Raw genomic sequence first — 26,195 nt, forward strand, 5'->3', positions numbered from 1 at the left:
CTCTTCAGCGTCCACTTTGAGTGGACGCTATTGGTGAATAAAATTATTTTTTTTTAATTTTTTTTAATTCCTCCACATACTATTTAGGGTCGACTTTGTCGACCCTAATACTTAGGCATTAGGGTCGACTATAAAGTAGACCCTAATGATCACTCTTCAGCGTCCACTTTGAGTGGACGCTATTGGTGAATAAAATTATTTTTTTTTAATTTTTTTTAATTCATCGACATACTCTTTAGGGTCGACTTTGTCGACCCTAATACTTAGGCATTAGGGTCGACTTTAGAGTCGACCCTAATGATCACTCTTCAGCGTCCACTTTGAGTGGACGCTATTAGTGAATAAAATTATTTTTTTATTTTTATTTTTTTAATTCCTCCACACACTCTTTAGGGTCGACAAAGTCGACCCTAATAAGTAACCATTAGCGTCGACTTGGAAAGTCGACGCTAATGATCTTTTTCCCGCCTTTTGAATATTTCCCGCGAGAATATTAGGGTCGAGTTATTAGCGTCCACTGTAGAGTGGACGCTATTATTCATCTTTTGGGTCGGCTATTAGCGTCCACTTGGATGTGGACGCTAATACATAACTATTAGGGGCGACTTTCAAAAGTCGCCCCTAATAGTTGAGTATTAGGGGCGACTATAAAGTCGCCCCTAATAAGTCGCCCCTGATGAGTCAGTTTCTTGTAGTGACACAACTATAGTCCAAACAAGATGAAAAGAAATATCACCTGAATGACTTGCAGCGAATGTGTTAACATTCCTTAGATATTGACTCAATAAGGGTTAGAATATGAAATTTGTCCTATGCATTGAAGAACTAGAAAGCTTTCACACAGACTTTTGAAAATATTATTGTAAAGGTTTTTTCTACCTTTTTAGCAGACAACAAGTCAATCCAAATGGTTTTAGTGGTCGCATTTGCTGAGAAACCCTTGTCAACCATCATCTGAAAATATTTCATTGCCCATGATATCTCATTTTGTTGCAAGAAGCCTCGGATGATTATGTTATATGTGAAATGGTTAGGTGAACAACCGTTCATGTCCATTTTCTCAAATAGCTTTCTCGCCTCATTTAGTAGTCCCTCTTTGCAAAACCCACTGATCATTATATTGTAAGTCTGAACATTAGGTTGCAAGCCTTTCGTAGGAAGACTACTAAACATTTCTCTTGCAATGGTAAGTTTTCCAGCATTACACAGAGCATCAATCAAGCTGCTATAAAATAATATGTTATGGGCGAATTTGAAAGTACTGCATTCTCCTAGAGGGAATGTCTGGTTGATTTGAGCCCCAGATCCTCTCATATTAACGTAACCTGGATAGTACCTTATTGCAAATGGCACTTTCTCAACCAAACACAGCCCAATCTCCTCTGCCAACTCCACTATCTCCCACTTACTGAAAGGGTAAGTCGTCTTGTGGGTAATGTGAACTTCTCCATTCTCTGTCAGCATGTAATTTGCATTACTCAAGAAACCCCTAACCAACTTCCGGTGAAGTCAAAAAAAAAAAAAAAAAAAAAAAAAAAAAAATTCTTACTTTTTTTTCCGGTGAACTCTGATAAGTGCCCGGCCATTATCATAAACATTTTCAAAAAGTTAGAAAGTTTACTCTATTTGAGGCTTCTGACATTCCTTCCAAATGAAACCAGCATGAGGAAAATTGAAGACTATCCTGTCGAACAATTTCGAACGAAGGTGAGGGTGTTGGTGCATAGTATGGGCATCCACATGATGTAAAACAGTGCATCTCCGCTTCTTCAGTTCTTTCAAATTGGTATTGGCATTCGTATACGCATTCGTCAATAACTCTTTGGCATACATGTCGAACAGATCGATCCCATGTTAGAAACAAGTCCAAAATTATATGATATAAATTATAGGCCAGGGAGGGCAGAAACAAATGTATAAGAAGAGTAAATGAAAGAGTAAACGATACCTTCGGAATCAAAAGAGGTGGCAATCATGTTCTCAGCAGTGCCAAATGTTTTTGCTAAGCATACAGCAAAAGAGAAATTCCCCTCACCCACAAGCAGTATTTTATGAGAGTTGCTATAATGCCCTATCCATTTTTCTTCATTACACACACCCATTTGATTCTCTTTAACCTTAAAAATCTTCAAACTTGATTATCCTCTAGTGTTTGATATATATAAATAGGAGTCACACACTCTTGGAGCTTCCCGTTCGATTGAATGAGCAAATATACTGGAATCGACAACAAAATCACCCACTCAATTCCAAAGAAATTCAAGTTTGGAAGGCTTCCATGGCCTCCTCGTTTTCTTTCCCTATATATGGACCCATTAATGTTTGTTTACCGACGTTTGTTGTTCATGGTGCTTGCCTCTTTCAATTCTTGGTTGTGCCCTTTTTGTTGATTTGTCGTTTCTGTTTTTTTCTTTACATATCAAGAGAGAAGTAAAAAGAAAAAGAGTGAGTTAAGCAAAAAGAACGAGAGAAAAACAAAAACAAATGCTTATCTCTCTTGTTTTAAGTGAAAGAAGCTCTGAAACCTCTCTTGAAGAAAACACTCATCCAGCCCGGCCGTACGTGAGAAACTCTGCCTCCTTCGTGAGAGTCACCGGAGAAGGTGGTATGTCTCTGTCTCCATCCTTCTCCCCTCCACTCTTTCTTTCTCTGGTATCCTTTTCCGTTATTTAGCTCTTTTTTTTTTTTCTCTCTCTCTTTTGTTTTCTTGCCAGAAATGACGTCGTGGGTCGCTTGAACTGAAAGAAAGATTTTTATGGGAGGCTTTTCTTCCACGTCAAAACTGTTGGACAATTAATAACTCTTTTTTTTTTTTGGTATTTACAGTACAAGAAGGCAAAGAAGAAGAAGAAACTCAGATCGGCGTATTTCATCTGGGGTTGTGACATTTTGCTTGATTTCTTTACCACGGATCTGGCCTTTTGCTTTTGCTTTCCTTTTTTGATGTGGTTGTGAAATTAAAGGTGTTTGGATAGAACCAAAGAGCTTTAGTGACGAGCAAGTGGCGCGGAATCTGTCAACATGACGCCAAAGATGGATTTCACTCTTTATGCTATACAGGAGTACCTCCTAAGGCAAAGTTAAAGGATGATTTATAAGTGGACTTCACAAATTTATTGATTAATCTATTGAATTTATAGAGAAATATAGACAAATTATTGACACTAATTATTTCTCAATTTGAAAAGACATTTAGTATTTTTTGTTTCTCTCTGTTAAAAAAAAATGTGGAGCCCTAGCATATATGCTTTGCCCACATGTAAAATGTTGTACGCACATTGAGGACGAGATTTTGAAAGGGGAGGAAAGATAGAGTTCCATGTAGACTTTAGCACTCCTAGTAGGACCCAAGTCGTAGCGGTATTGTGACAGCTAGGCGGCATTTTATATTGCTGCGAATCTAGTTTTCCACGAGCGAACCAAACATATTTGTTAGAATATATTCTGATATTCACCATATTTGTTGATTGACCTATATATATCACCATATTTGTTGATTGATCTATATACCTAAGTGGACCTTAGCCCATTAGCTTAGGCTTTTAAGCTAGAGTTGTGTTCACTTATGTATATTAATGTACTCTTGTTAAAAACTCCATAATCGCTTTATCACCTAACAAATGGTATCAGAGCCATGGTTACGTTTCTGGGACGGGTGTTTGGATGCGTCGGGTTTAGAGTTGTGTCCGCCTTCCGCAACTCTTGACGTAAGACACTCTTGGAAATGTAAAAAGACTCATAAGTGAGGGGAAGATTGTTGTGAATGTACTTGTGAATGTTGTATCCCACATTGAGAAAATATAAAAGAAAAGAGTGCTTAATATACCGAAGTGGACCTTAGCCCATTAGCTTAGACTTTTGAGCTAGAGTTGTGTTGATAAAAACTCTATAATCGCTTTATAGAGTTTTTATATATATATAATCGCTTTATATATATATATATATATATATATATATATATATATATATTAAAAAAAAATCGCTTTATCTAGCCTTATTCAACAGTATTCAGTTTATAAATATATTCTCTAGTTATTTTAATATGGTATCAGAGCCAATGGTCTTGAGATCGAATTTGGATTCCGTCAATTTATCCTCATTTAAATTAAATATTCTACGCGTCAGGCATCACCCATTACAAAGTAGTTTGAGGCCACACATAAGGGGGTCTGTTGAGCGATACAAGGCATGTCTTGTGGCTAAGGGCTTCAATCAGGAGTATGACATTGATTATGAGGAGACTTTTGCGCTGGTGGCTCGCCTTACTTCGGTCTGATCCCTCCTTGTTGTGGCTTTTGTGCGTTGTTGGAATCTTTTTCAAATGAATGTGAAAAACGTCTGTTGAGCGATACAAGGCATGTCTTGTGGCTAAGGGGTTCAATCAAGAGTATGGCAATGATTATGAGGAGACTTTTGCGCTGGTGGCTCGCCTTACTTCGGTCCAATCCCTCCTTGTTGTGGCTTTTGTGCGTTGTTGGCATCTTTTTCAAATGGATGTGAAAAACGTCTTTCTCAATGGTGATCTTAGTGAAGAAGTTTATATGCAGCCTCCTCCTAGATACGGTCATCCGCTACACAAGGTTTGCTGACTTTGTCAGGCATTATATGGTCTGAAACAGGCACCACGAGCTTGGTTTGCCAAATTTAGTTCCACTATTGCACAAATTGGGTTTGTTTCTAGCCCTTATGACTCTACTCTGTTTATCTGACGATTTGATGTTGGTCTCATTCTTCTCTTACTATATGTTGATGATATGATTATTACTGGAGATGATACTGTCGGTATTCGTAACTTTCAACAGTTTTTGAGTCAACAATTTGAGATGAAGGATTTGGGTTTTCTCTGCTACTTAATTTCTTGGATTGGAAGTGCATGTCTTCTGATTCAGATGGTTATTATCTCTCTGAAGCAAAATATGCTTCAGATCTCCTCTCACGAGCTGGCCTTACTAATTGTAAAATTGTTGATAGCCCTCTAAAGACAAATGTCAAATTTCGTGCCACTGATAGTAAGTTACTTTTTGATGCCACTCTCTATCGACAGTTAGCTGGAAGCCTCATCTATCTTACTATGACACAACCGGATCTTACCTATGTGGTTCATCTTGTTTCTCAGTTTATGACCGCACCACGCTAGTTCATTATGCTGTTGTTCTTCGCATCCTTTGTTATGTGAAGGGCACTTTGTTTCATGATTTGCATTTGTTTTCTAACTCATCATTATACTTACATGTATATTCAGATACTGATTGGCAGGTGATCCCACTAACTCTCATCTCTTGGTGTAGCAAGAAACAGTCTGTTGTTGCCCGCTCTAATACTGAAGCTGAGTATCGTGCTCTTACTAATACCACCTCAAAGCTCTTGTGGCTCCTACATGATATGGTGTTTCTCAAACTTCTAATTCTCCTATCTTTTGTGACAATCGAAGTACGATTCAAATTGCACATAATGATGTATTACTTAAACACACTAAACACATTGAAATCGACTGTCATTTTGTGCGCCATCATCTTTTGCAAGGAACTCTCCATCTCTGTCCTATTGCTTTCGCTAATCACTTGGCCAATGTGTTAAAGAAAGTACATCTGCCTTGATAGTTTCGTGATCTTGTTTTCAAACTCAAGTTGGCATCTACATTACTCCCTTGAGTTTGAAGAGATGTTAGAATATATTCATAATATATTATGATATTCACCGTATTTACTGATTGATCTATATTTCTCTGTATATATATATATATATATATATATATATATATATATATTGATTTGATTCTGTAATATTGTTCATTAATTCTTGATTGTATTTCCTATTTTATGTAACCTTATTTAACTATAAATAAACTCATTTATATACAGTTCAATACACACATAAATACAGTATTCAGTTCATACATATATTCTCTAGTTATTTTAACAATATTAAAATAGATTGTGAGTGAAGGATTACTTGGTACTACGCATATTAGTACGGAAGGATGGACAGCTGGCAATAAGGCAACACTGAAGAGCTCGTACAAGCGGTGAACCGAGTTTGGAGTTTAATAATATGGCGAAGGAGCTTTCGAGGATATGGGGGAATTTTACTTTAACGAATTAAAGAGGAGAACGTAGAGGTCTGTGCCTAGTGGGATGTATAAATGCGGAGAAGCTAGCAGATCAATAAGGAGGCTTTTCGGTCCACCATGATGAAGGTCTGGAAACCAGAGAGCAAAATCGTATTACACCCTGTACAGTGGGCAGGGGTGGATCTCACACCTTACTCTACAGGTTGACCGCGTTAAGTTATTGACCATTTTTTATCATTGCCCATTTTCCGTACAAGCCAAACATCAAAAAATATTTTATATTGAAACAAATAGAATTTAAAACTTACGTCGTTTGATGCCTTTCGTTTAGTAAAGAGCAATGCTACTCTTCACACTATTCTATCACATTTGTTTTCATATAGATTGATATGACGTGTTTTAAATAGTTTAACTTTTCTTTTGTTTTATTAATTGGCTAACATAAAAAAGCTTCTTAAAACACATCAGGTCATGAGTATAAAAAGTAATATAACTCGTTAATAGAGAATCACAGCCTTGAGCCATCGGATTGAATAATTAATTTGTTATGGCATGGCTTAGCAAATTTGAAAGTACGGCATTCTCCTACACGGAATGTCCGGTTGATTTTAGCACCAGATCCTCTCTTGTTCATGCATGTAACCTGGATAGTACCATCTTGCAAATTGGCGCTCTTCACATTCTGTCCAAATGAAACCATCATGAGGGAAACTGAAGACTATCCTGTCGAACAATTTCAAATGAAGGAGAGGGTGTAGGATCATAGAATGGGCATTCACATCATGTAAAACAGTGCATCTCCGCTCCTCCGGTTCTTTCAAATTGCTCATGGCATCGAATATTTAGTCATCAATACCTCTTCGATCGAAGCCCAAAATTATGTAAACAAATTAGCATGCTATGGATTAAACAGGTGGGGGGACAGAAACAAAACGCTCCACCCTAAATGGAGTCTGGCTGCAATCAAATCCGCCATCATAACCACCGGTATATACGTGTTAAATCACCGCATATTCCAAAAGCTTAAACTAACAGAGACGGATGAATTTAATCTTTTTATTTCTTTTCTGTTAATTTCTAGCGAAAACTCGAGGTAATAACATGAAACCAATCACGTTGGAATCCAATTCCAAAGCGACACCATTGGAGTACGGCGCAGAACATGTGCATCCAAACAGCGCAACGGACCCCGGACTCATTTATGATCTGGCCGTCGATGATTACTTGAACTACTTATGTTCTCGTGGCTACAACCACTCGATGATCCAACTATTTTCGAAAAGTCGGGCATTTGTGTGTCCCAAGTTTTTCAGCACCAGTGACTTAAACTACTCTTCAATCACAGTTTCTAATCTGCATGCAACCCCGGTGACTGCTACTAGAACGGTAACTAACGTCGATTCTCCGCAACCTGCGGGAGTTTAGGTCTCGGTTGATCCGACAAAATTGAAGTTCAATGCAGTCGGAGAAAGCAGAGCTTCAAGGTTATTTTGAAGCCCAAGACAGCGACAACTAATCTTACCGTCTTTGTGTTTGGAGCGTTGGTATGGTCAGATGAGCAGCACTTCGTGAGGAGTCCCATTACAGTGAGTTCTTTTGAAAAGTGAAAATGTATTTCAATTTATTGTTTGATCATTTGCTAGACCCTCCTGTAATTATAATCTTTCTAGTCCTCTTTTTTCTCTCTGTTTCCCAAACAGCAACCATCAGGGCCGGCTCAATGTATTTGGGGGCTTTCGGCGAAATTTTGAAGTTGAGCCTTATTTTTTTTAATATTTAAATATTAATTAAATAATATTAATTTTAATAATATTATTATATTCTTATACTATTATTATTATTTTCATTCTCATTGTTGTTTCATGACTTTTAAATTTAACTTTTAACTAGTTGCCCAAAAAAATTGATGTAGCATATTTGTTTTTTTTTTGTTAATTAGTCTTATTTTACAATGGCCTTATTATATTGAGGCCTTATTTTAGAGGCCTAAACTTTTTATGAGAAAAAATTTTGGGCTTTATTTAAAAAAAAAAAAAAATTACGCCTTAAGTTAAAATAAAATTAAAAAAAATTTTGAGCCTTCATAACTGGGGGCCCTAGGCGACCGCCTCAATGGCCTAGCCATTGAGCCGGCCCGGCAACCATTGACAACAAAAATGGCAAGCTTTTTTATTTCTAAGAAACTATCTCAAGCTTAGTTTTATATATATGTCTTCTTCTTACATTGAAATGATCACCAAACGTACAGAGACTGAGAAACAAAATACCCCAACTCACCTAAATAACCATACAGATCACTAAAAGACTAAAAGTACGTAGTCCACACGCTAGTAAAAGCAACAAAATACCTAAAAATATTACAAAAGAAAAATTATAAGAAGTAAAAGAAAAAAACAAAACAAAAAAGTGTCACAACAACAACAAAGTAAATTGCAAGCATGCTTTGATCTTCGATTAAGTGGCCTTAGTTCATCTTCATGCTGAGGCAAATGTTTTGGGCCTTGTGGCTGTGATGAATTCTTAAATTCATCAACCCAAAAGAAACTATCAATATGATTCTGCATCGAGCATGCATGTAAAGTAAAAATTAACAATTATGGCATATGCTTTGAGAATAGTAATGACGTTGGCTCATTAATTTGAACGGTCATTGCATCAAGTTTGGCTGTAACAAGAGTAATGCTATTTATTAGACTCTCATACGACTGTCATATAATTATGATGATATGATAGTGAAAATCAACATTTGAAAGTCAACTATGATATTCACTGCCACATCATCATTATTGTATGACAGCCGTATGAGAGTCTACTAAATATCATTTCTCTAATAACAACTGAAAACGTTACTCTAAAATTAAACAACCATCAATCCACTTAATCACATACAACTTAGAAGTCATAACAGTTACAAATTGAAAAACAACACAAATAGTCTTGACCAATTCATGAATAACACAAGTAGTCCCAAAATAAACAATAATTTGCCAACATCCAAATAACCAAATTCATACAGAGTTCACGTTTTAGCCTTATGCAAGATACTTCCTTTAACTCGTGATGATTTTGAAAACAGGGGTCTAAGGAAATAAGACCACCACTTAAACACCTGGGATATCATCAATTTACTTTTGATTTATTGTTCATGGTATCAATATAAACTCTGTTTGCCAAACAGAGTCTATAAGCTACAAATAGAGAAATTCGAAACAAAATACCCCAACTCACCCAAATACCCATACAAATCACTAAAACAATAATCTGACAAATACCTATGTACTCTCCATAATCTATTAGTGTAACTTAATTAATGAGAATTTGAGTGTTTAAGTTTACTACGGCATGAGTGCTAATCTGACCAAAATGAATCCAAAATATGGGTTAAAAGAACATGTCTCCTGCTTATGAGTATTGGGGAGGCCCCTAATTAATCTCTTATCTCATGCAGATGTTCTTCTTGTAGTCTTTTTTATTTTTGTTTTTGAATAATCTTCTAGTAGTCTTAGAGAGAGTACATGGAAAGGGTAAGATTGCAGAATACCTAAAAAAAAACCTTCAAATTGCGGCCTTCGAGAAAGTTTTTGTATTTAAATTCTGGGGGTTGTAAATGGGTGGCCAGACTGAGTTCAGGAGGGTGGGGGCATTTTGGGGAACAAAATGACAACAGTGATCACGTGCGAGTCACGTGATCACTTTTTCGTTAGTCAAAACGGCTTTGACTGATGGATAGGTAGAATTGCAAAAATGTTGAACTTTGGGGGGTGCATTGCAAAAATTGAAACATTAGGGGTCGAATTGAAAATCGGCTCAAACTTTAGGGGGTAAAGTGTACTTTTTTCCAAAAAAAATATCACTTACCACTATATGCTCCATTGCCTTACGCTTCTCCTTCTTCCTCCTATGTATTCTTATAGCTTGTTCAGCCTTCAAAACAATCATGTGAAACTCAGAACAACAAAGTAAAACAATCATGTGGCACTTAGAGCAACAACTATCTTTTGATCCAAACCAATATATATATATATCACTTACCAGCATACGCTCCTTTGCCTCACGCTCCTCATCCTTCCTCCTCTGCATTCTTACAGCTTTTTCAGCCTTCAAACCAATCATGTGGAACTCAGAATAATAAAGTAAAACAATCATGTGGCACTCAGAGCAACAAAGATCTTTTGATCCAAACAAACAAAAAAATATATCACATACCAGCATACGATCCTTTGCCTCACGCTCCTCATCCTTCCTCCTCTGCATTCTTGCAGCTTGTTCAATCTTCAAAAAAAAATCATGTGGCACTTAGAGCAACAAAGATCTCTTGGTCCAAACAAAACAAAATATATATATATATATACTGAGGTGACGGGGTGGTAATGACTGTACTGACGGGGTGGTGGACTACTGTAAAGCAACTAGAACCTCGACACAGAGAAAGGATAACAGGGGGTAAGCAAAGAGGAAAAGAGCAAGACTATACTCAGGGGGGAGAAAGAGAACAGGGTGTACATCAAGGCAGCAAAGAGATCGGAACTCTTATGGCTCTGATACCAAGGAGGGAGGGTTAAAGCGCAGTATGCATATAGATGCAGGGATAAGGGGAGGTGATAATAGGATGCAGTAAATAAGCAGTTGTAAATCAAAGCAGTAGAACCGTCCAAAGTGGCGGTATGACAATTATATAATTAAAATAAACAACTGGAATAAAAAGCAATTGATAAGCTGGAACCAAAGAAAACAATAATCGTTATAGATTATAAAACTCTTACTGAAGTAAGCGTTAGGACTTACTGAAGTAAGGGATAGAGAAGAGATGATACAAGAAGAGAAACTAGGGAACTGGCTAGAAAGTTTATGAGGAGGATAGAGTCGCTCAAAAAACATCTGCCTTACAATGGGGGAGGGGAGCCCGTTATATAGGCTGAAAACAAAGCATAAAACAAAATACATTCATGAGCTGCGTTCATGCGGTCAAAAAGAAAACAATAAAAAGTAAACTATAAAGGCACGTCTGGCACCAGTCTGAATAGTGAAAGTAATCAATCTGAAACAGTAGCTGTCGGCACTGTAGTGTCGGCAGACAAATCTTGAACAGTGCTTCTGAACAGTAATTCTGCGCGTGTCGTCCGGACATGAACAGTAAAAGTGAACAGTGATTTTGCACAGTAACTCCAAATAGTAATGAACAGTGATCCGTCTAAGATCAAGGAGAACCGAAGCCAAAAACTCAAATCCAGCCATTATGAGCTAGCTCTGAACAATTTTGGCCGTTAAGGAGCCAGTCTGGGAAAACCTAAGAAAACTAGCCGTTATGAGAGGCTAGGAAGCAAACTGATATCTGAAGGCCGTCCTGAGGCCGAACATTCACATGTCTTCAACCCCTGGGTAGGGATAGTAGTCTTGTGAGTCTTCAAAATAAGGTGGAACCTGGATAGGCTTTTCGGCAGATGGTTTAGACGTCTCATCTTCTTCATCGTCCAAGTTATCCAGGGCAGCAAGTAGGGCTTCAATCATTTCTTTCTTCTTGGAAGAATTCTTCTTTGAAGAACTTGAAGAGGCCGAATGGGAGGAAGCAGGGGAACTTTCTTTTTCTCTTTTTGGAGAAGAGAAAGCACTGGGGGGAATTAACAAATTGGATAAAGCAGACGCCTTTGGAGCAGGAAGGGCCTTGGGGGCGTGAACCATGTTTTTAACAGAAAGAACAATGGAATCATTTAGTGAGCATTTATCCCACCATTTGATATACCAATGTCTTTGAATTTTGTCTTCTGAAATGTGATATTGCCATCTCAGAATCCAAGGAATTTTGAATTTTTTAACAAAATGAAGCATAGTAGAAAACTTAGCTCCATAGGAATCAACCTTGAAGTGACTTTTAAACAATTGAAAAGCATCAACAAGTTGGAGGGGGAGAATATCAGGGAGAAGACCAAATTGGTTCCACCACCTGGAGAACCAGAGGGGAAGGATACCGCAGAAGTCTTTATCAAAACTGACAAACCAAGAATGTTCAAATTTCGAGGTTTGATGAAGCAAAAATTTAAAATAGGCATCAATGTAATCATAATAATTACAAGGAATGTTAAACCCGTTAAGGGACCTGGAAGCAGAGGGGTGATTTCCCCATTCTTTTTCAAAAATAATTTTCTTGAAATAAATACTGTGGTAAATTGTTTTCTGGGGATTAAGCCTGTCTGGTATGGCTTTGAAGAAAACAGAACCTGTTCGTTTCAAGATAGCAGAATAATAGGCTAAGTTTTTCAAAGGATGTTCAGGGATCCAATGAAAATTTGGAGGAAAATAAGAAACGGCAATATCTCCGGGGGAAAGGGAAGAGGAGACCCGATTTAATTCAACAAAAAATAAATTTTGGGAATAAGGGAGGGCCATATATTCCGACGTCTTGTCATACTTAATGGATGGTTTCTGGGAAGGATCCGCAAAAGGATCATAAGGAGCAGCAAGGATGCTGGAGTAGGAAACCTGGGAACCAGGATTGAAAGGAGTAAATCTGTTGGTTAAGGCAACAGATGAAAATGGTAAAGGAGAAGCAATGGGAGCAATGGAAGACTCTGACTTTATAGTCAAAGCCTTATATATATATCACTTACCAGCATACGCTCCTTTGCCTCACACTCCTCTTCCTTCCTCCTCTGCAGTGTTGCAGCTTGTTTAGCCTTCAAAACAATCATGTGGCACTTAGAGCAACAAAGATCTTTTGATCCAAAAAAAAAAAAAAATTCACTTACCAGCATACGCTCCTTTGCCACACGCTCCTCATCCTTCCTCCTCTGCATTCTTGCAGCTTGTTCAGCCTTTAAAAAAATCATGTGAAAATCAAAATAACAAAGTAAAACAATCATGTGGCACTTAAAGCAACAAAGATCTTTTGATCCAAACAAAATATATATATATCACTTACCAGAATACGCTCCTTTACCTCACGCTCTTCTTTCTTCCTCCTCTGCATTCTTGCAGCTTGTTCAGCCTTCAAAACAATCATGTGGAACTCAAAACAACAAAGTAAAACAATCATGTGGCACTTAGAGCAACAAAGATCTTTTGATCCAAAAATAAATAAATAAATTCACTTACCAACATACGCTCCTTTGCCTCACGCTCTTCATCCTTCCACCTTTCTATTCTTACAGATTTTTCAGCCTTCAAACCAATCATGTGGAACACAGAACAACAAAGTAAAACAATTATGTGGCACTGAGAGCAACAAAGATCTTTTGATCCAAACAAAAAAAAAAAAAAATATATATATATATATATATATATATATATATATATATATATATACCAACATACGATCCTTTGTCTCACGCTCCTCATCCTTCCTCCTTTGCATTCTTGCAGTTTGTTCAACCTTCAAAACAATCATGTGAAACTCAGAACAATAAAGTACAACAATCATGAGGCACTCAGAGCAACAAAGACCTTTATATATATATATATATATATATATATCACTGACCAGCATACGCTCCTTTGCCTCACGCTCCTCATCCTTCCTCCTTTGCATTCTTACAGCTTTTTCAAACTTCAAACCAATCATGTGGAACTTAGAATAACGAAGTATTACAATCATGTGGCACTCAGAGCAACAAAGATCTTTTGATAAAAAAAAAAAAAAAAAAGTATATCACATACCAACATACGATCTTTTGTCTCACGTTCCTCATCCTTCCTTGTCTGCATTCTTGCAGCTTGTTCAGCCTACAAAACAATCATGTGGAACTCAGAACAACAAAGTAAAACAATCATGTGGCACTCAGAGCAACAAAAAATTTTAATCCAATTAAAAAATATATATATATCACTTACCAGCATATGCTCATTTGCCTCACTCTCCTCATCCTTCCTCCTCTGCATTCTTGCAGCTTGTTCAGCCTTCAAAACAATCATGTGGAACTCAGAACAACAAAATAAAACAAGCACGTGGCACTCAGAGCAACAAATATCTTTTGATCCAAACTAAAAAAAAAAAAATCACTTACCACCATCCGCTCATTTGCCTCACGCTCCTCATCCTTCTTCCTCTGCATTCTTGCAGCTTTTTCAACCTTCAAAACAATCATGCGAAACTCTTAACAACAAAGTAAAACGATCATGTGGCACTCAAAGCAACAAAGATTTTTCAATCCATATATATATATATATATATATATATATATATATATATCCCATACCAGCATACGCTCCTTTGCCTCACGCTCCTCACCCTTCCACCTCTGCATTCTTGCAGCTTGTTCCGCCTTCAAAACAATGATGTGAAACTTAATTAGAACAACAAAGTAAAACAATTATGTGACACTCAAGAGTAAAAAAGATCTTTTGATCCAAATAAAGAAAAAGTATTACTTACCAGCATACTTTCCTTTGCCTCACGCTCCTCATCCTTCCTCCTCTTCATTCTTACAGCTTGTTCAGCCTTCAAAACAATCATGAGGAACTCATAACAACAAAGTAAAACAATCAACTGGCACTCAGTGCAACAAAGATCTTTTGATCCAAACAAAAAAAAAATCACTTACTAGCATAAGCTCCTTTGCCTCACGCTCCTCATCCTTCCACCTCTGCATTCTTGCAGCTTGTTCAACCTTCAAAACAATCATGTGGAACTCGTAACAACAAAATAAAACAATCATGTGGTACTCAGAGCAACAAAGATCTTTTAATCCAAAAAAAAAAAATGCTATCACTTACCAGCATATGCTTCTTTGCCTCACCCTCCTCATCCTTCTTCCTCTGTATTCTTGCAGCTTGTTCAGCCTTCAACACAATCATATGGAACTCAGAACCACAAAGTAAAACAATTATGTGACACTTAAAACAAAAAAGATCTTTTGATCCAAACAAAGAAAAAATATCACTTGCCAGCATACTCTTCTTTGCCTCGTGCTCCTCATCCTTCCTCCTTTGCATTCTTGCAGCTTGTTCAGCCTTCAAAACAATCATGTGGAACTCAGAACAACAAAGTAAAACAATCATATGGCACTCAGAACAACAAAGATCTTTTGATCCAAAATATATATATATATCACTTACCAACATACGTTCCTTTGCCTCACGCTTTTCATTCTTCCACCTCTGCATTCTTGCAGCTTGTTCAGCCTTCAAAATAATCATGTGAAACTCATAACAACAAAGTAAAACAATTATGTGGCACTCATAGCGACAAAGCTCTTTTGATCCAAAAAAAAAAATCACTTACCAGCATATGTTCGTTTGCCTCACCCTCCTCATCCTTCCTCCTTTGTATTCTTGCAGCTTGTTCAACCTTCAAAACAATAAAGTAAAACAATCATGTGGCACTCAGAGCAACAAAGATATTTTTATCCAGAAATATATATATATATATATCACTTACCAGCATACACTCCTTTGCCTCACACTCATTATGTTGCAAGAAGCCTTGGATGATTATGTTATATGTGAAATGGTCAGGTGAACAACCGTTCTTGTTCATTTTCTCAAATAGCTCCCTCGCCTCATTTAGTAGTTCCTCTTTGCAAAACCCATTGATCATTATATTGGAAGTCCGATCATTAGGTTGCAAGCCTTTTGTAGGAAGACTACTAAACATTTCTCTTGCAATAGTAGGTTTTCCAGCATTACACATACCATCAATCAAGGTGTTATGAAATAATATGTTACTGGCGAATTTGAAAGTACTGCATTCTCCTAGAGGGAATGTCTGGTTGATTTTAGCCCCAGATCCTCTCTTATTAACGTAACCTGGATAGTACCTTATTGCAAATGGCACTTTCTCAATTAAACACAGCCCAATCTCCTCTGCCAACTCCACTATCTCCCACTTACTGAAAGGGTAAGCCGTCTTGTGGGTAATGTGAACTTCTCCATTCTTTGTCAGCATGTGATTTGCATTACTCAAGAAACCCCTAACCAACGTCCGGTGAATTCTGAAAAAGAACAAAAAAAAAAAAAAAAACATGATTCCTACTTGTTTTCCGGTGAAGTCAGATAATTAAGTGCCCGGCCATTATCATAAACTTTTTCAAAACATTAAAGACAAAAGGTAAAAAAAAATAAAAGAATAGAAAAGCTTACTCAATTTGGCGCTTCTCAGTTTCCCACCCAATGAAACCAGCATGAGGGAAATTGAAGACTATCCTGTCGAACAATTTCGAACGAAGTTGAGGGTGTCGGTACATAGTATGGGCATCCACATGATGTAAAACAGTGCATCTCCGCTGCTTCAGTTCTTCCAAATTGGCCATGATCACATTCGGATACGCATTCGTCAATACCTCTTTGGCATACATGTCGAACAGATCCCAGTTAGAAACAAGCCCAAAATAATGCACTAAATTGGGGGGACAGAAACAAATGTATAAGAAGAGTAAATGAAAGAATGTTTCCACCCTACTGATACCTTTGGAGTCAAAAGAGGCGGCAATCATGTTCTCAGCAGTACCAAAAGCTTTTGCTAAGCATACAGCAAACGAGAAATCTCCCTCACCCACAAGCAGTATTTTATGAGAGCTGCTATAATGCTCTATCCATTTTTCTTCATTACACACACCCATTTGATTCTCTTTAACCTTAAAAATCTTCACACTCTTGGAGGAACCATGCTTCCCGTTGGATTGAATGAGCAAATATTGGAATCGACAACAAAATCACCCACTGATCAATTCCAAAGAAATTCAAGTTTGGAAGGCTTCCATGGCCTCCTCGTTTTCTTTCCCTATGGACCCATTAATGTTTGTTTACCGACGTTTGTTGTTCATGGTGCTTGCCTCTTTCAATTATTGGTTGTGCCCTTTTTGTTGATTTGTCGTTGCTGGTTTTTTGTTTACCTATCAAGAGAGACGCAAAAAGAAGAAGAGAGAATTAAGCAAAGAGAAAAAGAGAAAAACAAAAACAAATGCTTCTCTCTCTTGTTTTATTAAGTGAAAGAAGCTCTGAAACCTCTCTTGAAGAAAATCACTCATCCGGCCCGGCCGTACGTGAGAAACTCTGCCTCCTTCGTGAGAGTCACCGGAGGAAGAGGTATGTCTCTGTCTCCATATATCCTTCTCCCCTCCACTATAGTACTCTTTCTTTCTCTAGTATCCTTTTCCGTTTTTTAGCTTCTTTTTTTTCTCTCTATTGTTTTCTTGACAGAAATGACGTCGTCGGTCGCTTGAACTGCCAGAAAGATTTTTTATGGGATATTGCTTTTCTTCCACGTCAAAACTGTTGAACAATAACACTTTTTTTTTTTTTTTTTGGTATTTACAGTACAAGAAGGCAAAGAAGAAAGAAGAAATTCAGATCGTCGTATTTCGAGATGACCACTCCTATTCTCTCTCTTTTATTTATTTATTTTTTTTTGAAGTTTAAGGTTTTTCTAGTTTCAAATTTTTATATTTATTTGAAAATATTTTTGTCATCTTATGGTCTAAAAAAGCATATGTTATGCATATGATTAAGACTTTGACTGATTTAACGAGTTGGCTTAAAAGAATGGGAATTTTCGCCAATAAATAATAGTTTAAGGTGTTTGAGTGTTAATGAATAATTCATAAAAACAGTGCGGAAATGAGTAGTAATTGTAATTGACGGGTTAAAAGATAATAAAACTTTTAAATTACTTTATATTTTTTACTACAGATTATTTTTCTCTTTTGGTATAATTAATGTTTGATTAGTACTACATATTCGGCCGTGGTTAGATTCCCAGCTAGAAAAGTAAACCTTGCATATACTTTTGCTTTTGCTTTGCTTTGCTTCACCTTTTTTGATGGCCGGTTGTTAAAGCATAAAGGTCTTTGGCCGGCCTGCCAACTTTATCCAGTAGTACTGTAGTAGTAATAGGCTGATAGCAATTTTTTTTTTTTTTAAAAAAAAAATCTTCATTTCGTCTGTCAACCCAGTTAAATTACACGAAATATTCTCTTTTAGATATTAACCTTATTAAGAGATGAAATACTACCAAATAAAAAATTAAAACAAAAAATATAAATATATAAATTATTTTTTTAAAAAAAATGGGTGGCTACCGCCTCCTTAGGGGAGGGGTGGCCAACGAGCCACCCCTAGAAGTGGCCGGGGGTGGCTCGCGGCCACCCCTGGCCTAGCCACCTCTGGGGGTGGCTCACTAGCCATCCCCTCCCCCAATGGCAGCCACCCCTCAATTTTTTTTTTTTTTTTAAATAACTTTTATAATTTTATATTTTTAATTTACTTATTTATTTTTAATTAAGAATAACATATATCATTATTCTATTCCTGATGACGTGATATATTATTGGAATCCATCAAGTATTTTGACAGAATTTGATTATAGAAACTAAATTTTTATTTTGACATATTCTCGATAATCTCTGAATTATTATTATTATTTTTTTATATCACACAGATAAATTTTTAATTTAAGACCACCAAGTGGACTGATTTTTCATTTATACTTTTTAAATTTAAGTCTTTTTTAACTGTTTTTAATTGTTTTTTTTTTTATATAAATTAAATTATAAGTGTTTTTTAATTTTAACATATTTTATATTTTTTTGAAACTAGTATATATATATATATATATATATATATATATATATATATGTGTGTGTGTGTGTGTGTGTGTGTGTGTTTGTTTAATTTTAAGGGTATTATATGTAATTTTTGTATATAAAGTTAGGGTATTTGAGTCATTTCAAGTTTTTTAACGTGGTTGATTGACAAAATGAGAATTTTTGGAAGAAAATGATAGTCTGATAGGGTCGTGTAGTAGAATTAATGTTAGTTCATGACGACAAAGTGACAATACGTTGTAGTTAATGAAAAAAAAAAAAAAAAAAAAAAAAAAAAAAAGAAAAGATAATTAAAAAAAAAAAAAAACCAAACAAACAAACAAACGTTAAAACTTAATTATTGCCATTGATTATTTAAGCCTTTATTTTACTTCGCAAGTTCAAATTTCACTCTTTATGCTATAGTGGAGTTGGTAAGGCAAAGTTGATGGATGATTTGAAAAGACATTTCGTATCCTTTTTTTTTTCTCCCCTACTAAAAAAAACAGTGGGGTCCTAGCCCATATATATGTCAAATGTTGTATGGACGATGAAGACTAGATATTTTTAAGGAGGCACTTAGAATTAGTATTTTGTACTTACGTTTAAGATTGTACTTAATTTATGTAAAACACTTAAAATTGTAATACATTACCACGCTTTGCAACCAACATTTATGAACTTATATCTATATCAAATGACACAAATATTTGATAAAACTCATCCTTAAAAACCACTTAACAAGAAGAGGGTACCCAAAATTTTATACATCAGTCATAACAAATTACTTATATTCACTTGATTAACTTTGTATTTAAGTAATGTGTGACACTTATGATCGTAAAATGCAATTTCAGTAATCATTATACGTTGATCCAAAGAACTTTCTACATTAATCGTCTTCACTACCAGGGCAGGCCGGGATCAAGCCATTCTGTTAGAGGTACGGTCTTCCATCGCAAAAGTTTTATCCTTTGAGTTTGATCAGTGCTGCAGATGCTAAAGCTGATAATGCATCTGCTACGGAAGTGTAAGCACAACACCCCCCAATATATTAATGTTCATTTGTTTGGTTCTTCCACCATACATAGCAGTGGTGTTTTAAGAGTCTTTTGCAGCCAGCAATACAAGCCTGGAACCATTGATTCGAAGAAGGAGAAGGGGAAGATCTTGCAATGCCTTCAAGGGAATGATGAAAGAATTGTAAAGGGCCAGCATGCAGGATGTTCTAGCTAGCAGGCACTTACATTTTGTGCACTCAGGGATGTTTGTAAATCTCTCTATATGTGTATGATAATGAGAATAACTTTTATAAAGATCTAGCATAAATCAGGTCTTTTGTACCTCGAATTATTCATACGTGGCTTCCTTCTCATCTTGGGGACCTAATCTCCTTGATATAGGAATCCTCAAGGTCTACTGAGCAATTCTTCTTTCATTTTTTTGATAAACGTCGGTTTCCTTACGATATACTCTCTAGAACTTCGATGTTGTGCCTTCATGTTGCCAGCATTGTCGGCCTTCTCAAAACGCTCCACCCTAAATTGAGTCCGACCCCAATCAAATCCGCCATCATGACCACTGGTATATACGTGTTAAATCACCGCATATTCTAAAAACTTAAGCTACCAGAGGTGGATGAATTTAATCTTTTCTTGTGTGTTAATTTCTTGCAAAACCCCGCAAGGTAATAACATGAAACCAATCACATTGGAATCCAATTCCAAAGCGACGCCGTTGGAGTATAGCGCAGGACATGTGCATCCAAATAGCGCAATGGACCCTGGACTCATTTATGATCTGACCGTTGATAATTACTTAAACTACTTATGTTCTCGTGGCTACAACCACTCGATGATCCAACTATTTTTGGAAAGCTGGGCATTTGTGTGTCCTGAGTTTTTCAGCACCAAAGACACAACTACCCTTCAATCACAATTTCTAATCTGCATGCAGCCTCAGTGATCGTTACTAGAACGATGACTAACGTTGGTTCTCCGCATGCATCGTACGTAGCGCATGTGAAGCAACCCGCAGGAGTTTTGGTCTCGGTTGAACCGACAAAATTGGTGTTCAATGCAGTCGGAGAAAAGCAGAGCTTCAAGGTTATTTGGAAGCCCAAGACATTGACGACTAATCTTACAGTGCTTGTGTTTGGAGCATTGGTGTGGTCAGATGGGCAGCACTTCATGAGGAGTACTCCGATTATAGTGAGCTCTTTTCAAAAGTGAATGTATTTCAATTAATTATTGTTTGATCATTTGCTAGACCCTCCTGTAATTATAATATATTTTCTAGTCCTCTTTTTTCTCTATATCCCAAACACCAACCATTGACAACAAAAATGGCAAGCTTTTTTATTTTTTATTTTTTATTTCTAACAATGTCTCAAGCTTAGTTTCATATGTCTTCTTCTTACATTGAAATGATCACCATATATACTAACAGAGACTCAGAAACAAAATACCCCAACTCACCTAAATAACCATACAGATCACTAAAAGTAGTCCAGACGCTATTAAAAGCTACAAAATACATAAAAATATTACTCAAGATAATTTATAAGAAGGAAAAGAAAAGAGAAATACTATGGCTATTAACTTTTTTACTAACAGATGCTTACTAACATGATGTGTAACTTATTCATTGGTACTCATTACATTTTTCTTAATTAATTGTTTTATTTTTCTCCGATAAATGAGTTGTACACATTAGTATAGTTAGCCTATTTTAATAAAAGAGTTAGTATCTTAGCATTGAAACCAAGAGAAAATAACAGAACAAAAAGCTGACAAAACAATTAACCACAAAATTCATTGCCAGCTTTGATCTTCGATTAAGTGGTCTGAGTTCATCTTCATCCTGAGGCAAATGTATTGGGCCGGCTTGTGGTTGTGATGAACCCAAAAGAAACTATCATACAGAGCAGTAGTCCCAAAATAAACAGTAATGAGCCAATTACATCCAAATAACCAAATTCATACAGAGTTCAAGTACTAGCCTTATGCAAGATACTTCCTATAACTCATGATTTTGAAAAAATGGGTCCAAGGAAAATAAGATCACCACTTAAACACATGGGATATCATCAATTTACTTTCGACTTAATTATTTTCACAAATTTCAACTTACTCTCTCCCATGGATTATCAGCAACCACACTTCAAAAGCCAAAATTTTGCATAAGACTCCGCATTTTATCATCTACCGAACAGAGTCTATAAGCTTCAAACAAAGAGATTCGAAACAAAAGACCCCAACTCGCCTAAATTCCCAAACAGATCTATCACTAAAACAATAATCTAACAAAAACCTAAACGCATGAGTTAAAACTATAATATGACAAAAACATATACACATGATTAAGATTGCACTTAAATTATGTGAAACACTTAGGAGTGTAATATATCACCACGTTTCGTAACCGACATTTATGAACATGTCTCTAATATCAAATGATACAAATAAGGGATAAAACTCATCATTAAAAACCATTTTACATTTATATGCACATAATTAAAATTACACTTAAATCATAACAAATTACTTATATTCACATAGTCAAGCTTGTATTTAAGTTATTGTGACACTAATGATAATGGAAGTTACTGATTTTTTTTCTTCCCTTTTATACATTTCATTGCATTGATGGTTTATTTATACAAGTGATTGCACTGTTACTGGCTGTTATATTGTAGCCGTTGCTTTGTCTCCTTATCTTATATGGCATAATACTTCCCCTCAAGATGAACAGTCTGATATAGCGGCTAGTAACAATGAAGAATTGATCATGGACCTCTTGAAGAATTGATTGCTATGATTGAAACTCGGGGCTTGACAATTTTGACCTTCAAATTTAATTTGGACTTCAACAATTTTAGCCGATAGCCCATAATTGCCAATTGAACTTTGACTGTTAATCCTTTAATTCGGACTCCGACAATTTTAGCCGATATAGCCCGTAATTTGGACATTGGCCTTCAAATATATTCAGGCTCCAACAATTATCACTGGTAACTCGTAATTTAGATCTCGCAAGAGACTTTCACGGCAAATATAAGGACTGTCAAAATTCATGGCAAACTAACAGGGGTGAAAATGACCAGATATATGGCTTCTTCTTTTTTCAGCATGGACAAACGGAGCTTTTTTTTTATTGTTATTCTTTTTCTCAATCCTCTCTCTCCCTTTCGGCTACCTACTCCCATTTCAATATATTGGGGTATTGTGCTTACGCTTCTGTAGCAGATGCATTATCAGCTTTAGCATCTGCGCACTGATCAAACTCAAAGGATAAAACTTTTGTGATGGAAGACCTCGAACAGAAAAGCTTGCTTCCTACCCTGGTAGTGCAGATGATTAATGTAGAAAGTTCTTTGAATCAACGTATAATGATTACTAAAATTGCATGTTACGATCGTTATTAAGCCATACAAGACAAGGAGATCGACATAACAACGGCTATAATATAACGGCTAGTAACAGTGCAACTACTTATATAAATAAATCATCAATGAAATTAAATGTATAAAAGGGAAAGAAAAAAAAAATGTAGTCCATAATATTTTTCAGTGTTTCTTCCTCTCTCTCCCTCCTTACCTTCTCATGAATAATCAGTAGCTTCCATAATCATAAGTATCACAATAACTCAAATATAAGCTTAACCATGTGAATATAAGTAAGTTGTTACAATAATCGTCTGCATTATCAGCTTTAACCATGTGAATAATCATAAGTGTCACAATAAGTTAAATACCGATCTACGTCTCATTGGCCCAAATGTCAAAAGACAATTCCATCTTTGACCCTAAGACTAGGATGCAAGAATAAAAAATCAAAAAACAAAAAAAACTTCACAAGCAGTAGCGGAGGAACACGACATCGTAGACATTTCTAGGAAGACAATCAGATCTATAGTCAAAGAAACTAAATCTTGATCTAGATTTACAAATCATATCCGACCACAGAGAAGACATCGAACACTGTTATCAGAGAAGGGGAAGGGAAGATCTAGATCATCTTCCCTCCTCTGTAATTTTTTCTTTGGTGTTGCTTGGATGAAGAGAGAAAGAGGGTTCTAGAGAGACTATTAAACTTCACAAGCAGCAACGGAGGAGCACGATATCGTAGACATTTCTAGGAAGACAATCAGATCTATGGTCAAAGAAACTAGATATGATCCAGATCTACAAATCATATCCGACCACAAAGAAAACATCGAGCATTGCTACCAGATAAGGGGAAGGGAAGATCTAGATCATCGTCCCTCCTTTGTGATTTTTTCTTTGGTGTTGCTTGGATGAAGAGAGAAAGAGGGTTCTAGAGAGACTGTTAAACATATCTCTTGCAATGGTAAGTTTTCCAGCGTTACATATACCATCGATCGAGGTGTTATAAAATAATATGTTAATGGGAGAATTTGAAAGTACTGCATTCTCCTACACGGAATGTCCGGTTGATTTTAGCCCCAGATCCTCTCTTATTCATGTAACCTGGATAGAACCATCTTTCAAATGGCACTTTCTCAACCAAACGCAGCCCAATCTCCTCTGCCAACTCCACTATCTCCCACTTACTGAAAGGGTGAGTTGTCTTGTGGGTAATGTGAACTTCTCCATTCTCTGTCAGCATGTGATTTGCATTGCTCAAGAAACCCCTAACCAACGTCCGGTGAAGTCTGAAAAAAAAAAAAAAAAAAAAATATTCCTACTTGTTTTCCAGTGCAGTCTGATAAGTGCCCGGCCATTATCATAAACTTTTTTAAAAACATTGAAGACAGGGAAAAAAAATAGAAGAAGGAAAGAATAGAAAAGCTTACTCAATTTGGCGCTTCTCACTTTCCGAACCAATGAAACCAGCATGAGGGAAATTGAAGACTATCCTGTCGAACAATTTCGAACGAAGGCGAGGGTGTCGGTACATAGAATGGGCATCCACGTGATATAAAACAGTGCATGTCCGCTTCTTCAGTTCTTTCAAATTGGCTTTGGCATTCGAATACGCATTCTTCCATACCTCTTTGGCATACATGTCGAACAGATCCCAGTTAGAAACAAGTCCAACATTATAAGGAGGACAGAAACAAATGTAAATGAAAGAATGCTGTGACAGGATGATGATACCTTTGGAATCAACAGAGGTGGCAATCATGTTCTCAGCAGTGTCAAATGCTTTTGCTAAGCATACAGCAAAAGAGAAATTTCCCTCACCCACAAGCAGTATTTTATGAGAGTTGCTATAATGCTCTATCCATTTTTCTTCATTACACACACCCATTTGATTTTCTTTAACCTTAAAAAATCTTCAAACTTGATTATCCTCTAGTGTTTGATATATATATATATTGGAGGAGCCATGCTTCCCGTTGGATTGAATGAGCAAATATTGGAATCCATCGACAACAAAATCACCCACTCAATTCCAAAGAAATTCAAGTTTGGAAGGCTTCCATGGCCTCCTAGTTTTCTTTCCCTATGGACCCATTAATGTTTGTTTACCGACGTTTGTTGTTCATGGTGCTTGCCTCTTTTAATTCTTGGTTGGGCCCTTTTTGTGATTTGTTGTTTTTGGTTTTTTGTTTACCTATCAAGAGAGGAAGAGAAATAGAGAAGAAAAAAGAAAAAAAGAGAGAGTTAAGCAAAAAGAAAAAGAGAAAAAGAAAACATCTCTTGAAGAAAACATCTGTCTCCATCCTTCTCCCCTCTATTCTTTCTTTCTCTCGTATCCTTTGCGTGAGTTTCATAGAAAGAATGTGTAAACGAGTACTGGTAATTGAGACAATAAAACCTTTAGAATTATTTTATATTTTTGACTACATAAACTGACCGTTTATATTTTCTCTTTTGGTATAATGTTTGATTAGTATTAAACATTTGGCCGTGGTAGAAAAGTAAATCTTGCATAGCCTTTTGCTTTTGCTTTCCTTTTTTGATGCGGATGTGAAAGGTGTTTGGCCGGAATCAAAGAGCTTTAGAGCCTTTGGTGACGAGCAAGATGGGGCGGAATCTGTCAACATGAGTACGCCAAAGATGGATTTTACTCTTTAATCTTTATGACATAGACGAGTTGGTACGGCAAAGTTTAAGGATGATTAACGTCATATCATAATGCGGAAAAGCAGCGAATGAGCATACGAGGATATGGGGGAATTTTACTTTAACGGAAGAGGAGAACGTAGAGGTCTGTGCCTAGTGGGATGTATAAATACGGAGAATATGGAGGCTTTTCGTTTTTGGTCCACCATTATGAAGGTTTGGAAACCTGTAGAGACCGAAATCACATTCCACCCTGTACAGTGGGCAGGGGTGGATATCACACGGATCCTTACTCTAGAGGTTGACGGCGGTAGTAATTGAGCATTTTTTACCGCTGCCCATTTTCCGTACTAGTCAAACATCTAAAAATATTTTACATCAAAATAAACTGAATTTAAAAATTATGTTGTTTGAAATAGTCACTTTAATGTTTGGTGTCCTTTGTTTAATTAGCAAAGAATAATGCTACTCTTCACACCATTTATTACAGTACTCTTTTTTATATGGATTGATATATATTACTTGTTTTAAATAGTTTAATTTTTCTTTTGTTTTTTAAGTGACTGACATAAAGAAACCA

The 26,195-nt window shown here is 36.4% G+C and overlaps 4 protein-coding genes across 9 annotated transcripts in view; 1 reads left to right on the top strand and 3 right to left on the bottom strand.

The window, feature by feature from the left end:
• The window catches only part of LOC132173825 (putative pentatricopeptide repeat-containing protein At5g65820), a 10,164-nt gene extending 7,388 nt beyond the window's left edge, over positions 1-2,776 (bottom strand). Inside the window, exons 1-4 of the mRNA XM_059585445.1 lie at positions 2,526-2,776; positions 1,949-2,410; positions 1,550-1,820; positions 880-1,454 (exon numbers count right to left, since the gene is read on the bottom strand). Of these exons, the coding sequence (XP_059441428.1) occupies positions 880-1,454; positions 1,550-1,598 (624 nt within the window). The 5' untranslated portion in view covers positions 1,599-1,820; positions 1,949-2,410; positions 2,526-2,776. The remainder of the gene's footprint in view (positions 1-879; positions 1,455-1,549; positions 1,821-1,948; positions 2,411-2,525) is intronic.
• Positions 2,777-4,057: 1,281 nt separating this feature from the next.
• LOC132174628 (uncharacterized) lies at positions 4,058-7,495 on the top strand. The gene is made up of 7 exons (XM_059586259.1): positions 4,058-4,270; positions 4,356-4,466; positions 4,871-5,009; positions 5,243-5,385; positions 5,934-6,025; positions 6,984-7,057; positions 7,152-7,495. The coding sequence occupies exons 1-7, from the start codon at positions 4,058-4,060 to the stop codon at positions 7,493-7,495; spliced, it is 1,116 nt and encodes a 371-aa protein (XP_059442242.1).
• Positions 7,496-8,261: 766 nt separating this feature from the next.
• LOC132173823 (uncharacterized) lies at positions 8,262-17,185 on the bottom strand. 5 transcript variants are annotated; one of them, XM_059585441.1, is made up of 24 exons: positions 17,006-17,185; positions 16,467-16,893; positions 16,142-16,343; positions 15,441-15,993; positions 15,285-15,350; positions 15,119-15,184; positions 14,948-15,013; positions 14,777-14,842; positions 14,605-14,670; positions 14,436-14,501; positions 14,260-14,325; positions 14,068-14,133; positions 13,895-13,960; positions 13,721-13,786; positions 13,545-13,631; positions 13,371-13,436; positions 13,160-13,225; positions 12,987-13,052; positions 12,814-12,879; positions 12,676-12,741; positions 10,277-10,342; positions 10,103-10,168; positions 9,929-9,994; positions 8,262-8,628 (listed from the first exon to the last, which is right to left on the bottom strand). In XM_059585441.1, the coding sequence occupies exons 2-24, from the start codon at positions 16,618-16,620 to the stop codon at positions 8,428-8,430; spliced, it is 2,385 nt and encodes a 794-aa protein (XP_059441424.1). In that variant the 5' UTR covers positions 16,621-16,893; positions 17,006-17,185; the 3' UTR covers positions 8,262-8,427. The 5 variants fall into 5 exon arrangements, with proteins under 5 accessions (XP_059441424.1, XP_059441425.1, XP_059441426.1 ...); XM_059585442.1 differs by lacking the exon at positions 9,929-9,994; XM_059585443.1 differs by lacking the exons at positions 9,929-9,994; positions 10,103-10,168; positions 10,277-10,342.
• A 6,176-nt stretch (positions 17,186-23,361) lies between these two features.
• Positions 23,362-25,012, bottom strand: LOC132176585 (uncharacterized protein At4g26485-like). 2 transcript variants are annotated; one of them, XM_059588834.1, is made up of 3 exons: positions 24,704-25,012; positions 24,400-24,598; positions 23,362-24,258 (listed from the first exon to the last, which is right to left on the bottom strand). In XM_059588834.1, exons 1-3 carry the CDS (start codon positions 24,855-24,857, stop codon positions 23,988-23,990), a joined length of 624 nt encoding a protein of 207 aa, XP_059444817.1. In that variant the 5' UTR covers positions 24,858-25,012; the 3' UTR covers positions 23,362-23,987. The 2 variants fall into 2 exon arrangements, with proteins under 2 accessions (XP_059444817.1, XP_059444816.1); XM_059588833.1 differs by having other exon boundaries at positions 24,400-25,012.
• Positions 25,013-26,195: the final 1,183 nt, after the last annotated feature.

Source organism: Corylus avellana, chromosome ca3 (genome assembly GCF_901000735.1).
Source record: "Corylus avellana chromosome ca3, CavTom2PMs-1.0".
Classification (NCBI taxonomy): Eukaryota; Viridiplantae; Streptophyta; class Magnoliopsida; order Fagales; family Betulaceae; genus Corylus; species Corylus avellana.